At 36.5% G+C, this 5,567-nt stretch overlaps 1 protein-coding gene across 1 annotated transcript; it reads right to left on the bottom strand.

Moving 5' to 3' along the window:
• Positions 1–4,114: 4,114 nt before the first annotated feature.
• Positions 4,115–5,119, bottom strand: LOC115622343 (cathepsin L1-like). Its single transcript, XM_030516255.1, has one exon. It carries the CDS (start codon positions 5,117–5,119, stop codon positions 4,115–4,117), a length of 1,005 nt encoding a protein of 334 aa, XP_030372115.1.
• Between the last annotated feature and the right edge of the window lie 448 nt (positions 5,120–5,567).

Here is a 5,567-nt window from a genome sequence, read left to right as displayed (position 1 = left end):
CAACCGATATTAAACAGCTTAAGCAAAATCTAATCAAATAATAATATATATACAATATACAATATATACTTCTTTTCAAATTTATGCATGCTCGTGCATGCATCTTTTTCCTAGCCTTTTCCACAAGAATTCCATATCCCTGCAGAAACCAAAAGCAAAAACAGCATGTTTAGTTTGAATTTCACATTTTGTGCACTTCAAAAGATATTTATGAATGAATGCAAGCCATAACATTTCCTTTGACAAATTTTTAATTTCAATAAATATTGTCCAGTCCAGTTCAGGCCAGGGTCGAAGATGCTTCCTACTCCCTGTTACATACTTTGCACAAACTTAATATACCCTTTTTATGCCCTGGACCCAAAGGGAAAAGCTGGCAGATTAATTTCCAGTCAGTGTGACACATTCCAATATTTTGGAGTGCCTTTTATGCTCTGCAGCAATCGATGAAATGAAGCGAATTATTAAATCAACAAAATATGCTGTTCATGCAAATTACAATAATATATACAATTATGGGTCTATCAACGCCTCCGTCGCTTTGAAGGAACTTTATTCGCCATATTCGGCCAGCTATGCCCCGATCTACAGCCAAATGTTATCAGAGACGTCATAGATCTAACAGAAAATAGAAACAAGTAAAAAAGCTAAAGTCGGGTGTCCTGACTTTGAAATACTCTGTACATATGTTTGCAATAATTATAGAAAATAAAAAAATTAAGAAAATAAAAAAAAAAAATTTGATCGATTTTACCTCTCTCGGTATTCGAACTCACGTAAAGGGTGTATAATTGCACATTTACATAGCAATTGCGTCTGTGTGAGTGTATGTATGCCTATGCGCATCAATTCGTGTCTGTGTAAGCATTTTCGCAGTCAACCAAACAGCAACATCAACAACAGCCGCGGGCAGCGCTTGAGCAGCGCTGCAGCAGCGCTGCATCAGCAAATATATTTATGGCTATAACTTCTTGTTAAATCGGTCTATCATTTGGCATACGGACACATAATAACCAACTGGGGGTATTTCCAAAATTTTAGTTCGAAATTCCAAGAATTACGGGAGTTACGATTTGCGGGGTAGAGGGGGGAGGGAGGGGAATTCCAAAATATACATTTTCTGCGTATTCACATAAGGCATCTGGGACTAAAATTTGGTGTTCCTAGGTCTTATAGTCTCCGAGATATAGGCGATTATACGAATGGAAAATCGGGAAAACCCCCATAGGGGGGAAGTGGGGGGGAAAATCAAAAAAATAAAACAAACTCGTATAGAATACACATATAACGCATCTTTGTGCAAAATTTGGTGTCTCTATCTCTTATAGTCTCTGAGATCCAGGTGTTCATACGGACGGACAGACGGACAGACAGACAGACAGACAGACAGGGCTAGATCGACTCGTCTCGTCATGCTGATCAAGAATATATATACTTTGTGGGGTCTGCCACGCCTCCTTCTGCCTGTTACATTTTTCAGCTCCCGCAAACCTAATATACTCTTGTACATTTCATGTACAGAGTATAATTAGAGGAGAAAACTAAATTCTAATTCAGAGCTATTTCAAATAATTAGGGAACGAAAAGAGATAAAGGAAAATGTCCAACCCGGTGGGGGAAATTTATTTTCCAGTCCGACATGGAATGCTAAATTCTTGTAACCACTACCACTGTTATGACAAATAGTTCTTGGATGCTGAACACTAGTGCCAAAATGCTACAAATATATAAAATTTAGAGCCATAATTTACAAAGAATTTTCTGAAGGAAAGCAACTTTAAAGTTTTTCACAATTTGCATTCATGAATATAATTATTATGCATTAGCTTAGGTTCCTAGAACGACGGGGTGACAGAATCGATTACACATCCGTCATATGAGCACATCCCGCATCAATGCTTCTTTACACTTGCTAAATAATAAAATTTTAGCAATGGAAATTTCCTTGCAGGCACTGCCAATGTTTGTATATTCCATGCTTAATTAACTTTTCCAATCAACGAGGCAAACGCCATTTGCCGCCAGGGCTGAAAATTCGCAAAGAACTTAGATTGACAATTTTTCATTATCGATTTGACATGTTAGGAGAGACAGCAGCTGTTATTGAGCTCGAAGCAATTAGTGGCAGTCTTTACGAAACTAAATATAATAATAATAAATGACATAAGTATGTAGGGTGTCTATATAGGCAGAGCACATGTATAATCTACTGTTTAGCATTATAGAAAGGCAACTAGCAATAACCTTTCAGCAGTCATTAGGCATTATACTACATATGTACATACATACAAGTATATACTTGTGTGTAGCTCTTACTAATGACAAATTCAGATCGATTTTAATTATCCATTGTGGCGACAGGCCTACAAACGCCTAGAAACAAGCCCGACCGGTCGGGTGCTCTATTAATATTAATTACATTACTCATATCACATGTCTGAGAATATTGTATAACAATTGAATTGAATTGGTATCGCTTATTCCGCCTGCATAAATACTCCATCATATGATGCCCTGGTCACTGCCTCTCTTCATTTTTGTTCAATTCAGACATCAATTTGTGCCCAACTGTCTGACTCTGAGCCACAAGCGATTTTCCTGCTCACATTCTTGATTTTTTTTTTTTTTTTTTTTTTTTTGGCCATAAATGACACACACTCCAGATGGTTGATTACATGACTTTGGCTCTGACGTGCTGACATGTGAGCCTTCGATGGTCTGTGTGTGTTCTCTGTACTCGCATGGGTGTGTAGTGAGTGGACTTGCAAATGGTTTTCTGCATTTAAATATGCTGATTAACTTGATTTAGGTATTTCGTGTGGCTGATTGTCAACGACAGTGCCGACAGCGTCTGGTCTCTGCATTAAATACATATTAACCCTCGTTGCTATGAACGAGAAGAGAACTGAGAGCTGCCTTTGTAGTTTAATTGGACAATTGCTTACTGATACGAACACTTAGTTTATTGCTAGAATGATTTAAGAAAAATGGACTTCATATTTCTACAGAGTTGAGTTGTTTATTTTCAGACTAAAGAGAACTTGATTAATGACTTCATAACAAAGAAATACAAGTGCAACCAAATAGGTATGGTTATATTATTATTAATCATCAACTCGAAAATGTTGGTCAACAAGAGTATATTCCACCAACGTTGCAGTAAAGCCGAACTGCAACATCCAAATATATTGAAACGTTGGCAGAAAATAAAAAGAGGAGATTATAAACGATGGGATCGCTGCACAGAAGTGCACAATTTATAAATTACAGGAAGGAACTCATCGAATGAATTGAACGGACATTCGTTCGCTTCGACAAGTAGCTACATAATTAAAGTCCATTCAAAAGATATTAAAAGTAAATTATGCGATTAACTTATGCACGCATTAAAAACAGCACAAGCTCTTATTAAACTTTTCTTTACTTTCGGATAAATTTGATGTGAGTTGGATGTAATATTTTGTGCGTACTATACAAGTATTGCGAAGTTAACGTTGCCGTGAAGAACTTGTTATTAAATAAATGACAACTACTACATTCTTCTAAGATTTACAAAATTGTCCCTATATCTCAATTTAAAGCAAATCGGACTACATTGAAGCTTTGTCCTGAAAATTAGGGAAAGTGTTCTGAAAAGATGACGTATCCAATTGAAGCCGATAAAACGAGACAGCGAAATTCCACATACCCAAAAAAAATTTTTGTTGCTACGGATTTGCGGACAACATTAACGAAATTTCTAGCTGAGAAAGGGGGTAATCAAAACAAAAAAACATATTTTTAATAAGTAAATATCGATAGAACTGTTCTAAAAATAAAAATAAAATTAATTTTTAGGGCCATGCATCCTAGCACATCGAGATGAGACTGAACTTCACTGTGCTCACGGAAATATCCAATTTCACGACACATTTTAATTTTTACATCAAATAAGAGATGGCATTAAATGTTCAATAATTTATAGTTATTTTACTTTTCTTTCAAAATCAAGTTAATACATTAAATTCTAAATTCACATTCTTCCGATTCTTCTATTAAGTCACAAAACAGTTTTGCTTAAAAAATTGTATAGCACAAAAAATAGTACACATGTATATATACAAGTATATATGTCTTAAACCAATGGATAAAAGCACCCGTAGCCGATGCCACAATGATTATTTCTGTTCCGAACAAGTCGAAAATATCCTTCTTCACCCCATTGTTGGCCCCAAGAGTTCTTAATCAACCAGTAATCCCCAAAATACCTATCCGATCCGTAGCCAACAGCAAGCACTGCATGATTACGATTGTTAGTGCAGTATGGATTATAAAATATGCCACCTTTGTAGTGCTGTAGACCTGTATGTGCATCAACACCCACCGACACTGGACCCACAGTGGCAACAGCATAAGCTAAATACATCTCACTGCCGTCCAAAACACGCACATAACTATAAAGAGTTGCGCCAACGCTATTTCTTCTGAAACGGCATGTTCGCAATTTAGCTTCATATGGGTACGAATCTTCAGTATCGATTCCTCCGTTGTCTTTTATATACTGAAAAGCTCGATCCGAATATCCGGATTGACACCCGCTATTGCCATAACCACGCGAACAGTCCACTATGTTCTGCTCAGAGAGTGAAACCAGTTGACCTGTTTTTCGAAAATGTTGACCTTCTAGGGCTCCAGTTACCGAAAAAGCATAACAGGATCCACAATGGTAACCCTGAAATTTGACTGGAGTGACAGCGCCTGATCTCCGCCAATCGATTTCGTTTGGTATAGTTAAGTGGGTTGGAGGGATGTAAGTGATAGTGTCTAAAATATTTTCATCTGGATCAGTAACATTCATATATCCCAAGATATTGCGGTTGAATTCCTCAGACGTCATATCCGAAAATTTGTTGATACCCATTTCGTAGGTCTCCTTCCCTGCAGCCCAGCGTGCATTGTGCTCTGCGATTATTAGCCTATTCTTCTGAAAGATTTTCAGGCGCCGAAGCTCCTCCGTTTCGTCCCAATAACTCTTTTTATGCTCAAATTTAAACGACTTCCACTCGGCGTTGAGCAATTCATCATCAAGCTCTGCCCACACACAGGCTACGAGAACCAGAGCATAAAAAAAAGTATGCATTTCTTACAATTACTCGACACAACCAGTTTGAATACTACGCCGATAAAGGCGCAGACCCCCTTATATATGCTGAGCTTCAAAATACATTTCTGTGATTGCATTTCAAATTAACTCATTACTCATTTAATTCTGTATCCCTATTTAGTATAACACTTCATAAGATTTATTATTTTACAAGTATTTGTGGAATTTCATTCCACTTTCATTTCATATAGGTGCTTATATATCTAGTGTACATATTTTCTATTTTGCCCATTAAGAAATATAATTTGCGGTTTTTCAAGAAAATAGTCCCAATATAAGTATTTATAGTAACAATAATAAAAATAATAATTTATCTAACCGCTTCAGACTATAGTAATTATAGATACGTTGAATTAATGCAACCTTTTGTCTGACTCAAAGAACTTTTTCACTTTTATCCAATAATTTCTAAATCTATATAAAG

This window comes from Scaptodrosophila lebanonensis, unplaced genomic scaffold (assembly GCF_003285725.1).
Source record: "Scaptodrosophila lebanonensis strain 11010-0011.00,11010-0021.00 unplaced genomic scaffold, SlebRS2 tig00000043-arrow-pilon, whole genome shotgun sequence".
NCBI lineage: Eukaryota > Metazoa > Arthropoda > Insecta > Diptera > Drosophilidae > Scaptodrosophila > Scaptodrosophila lebanonensis.
Note: the sequence above shows the minus strand (reverse complement) of the source record. Positions and strands in the feature narration are given on the sequence as shown.

Coding starts and splice junctions, on each gene's coding strand:
- LOC115622343 (XM_030516255.1), bottom strand. CDS start 5,119: ATGCATACTTTTTTTTATGCTCTGGTTCTCGTAGCCTGTGTGTGGGCA.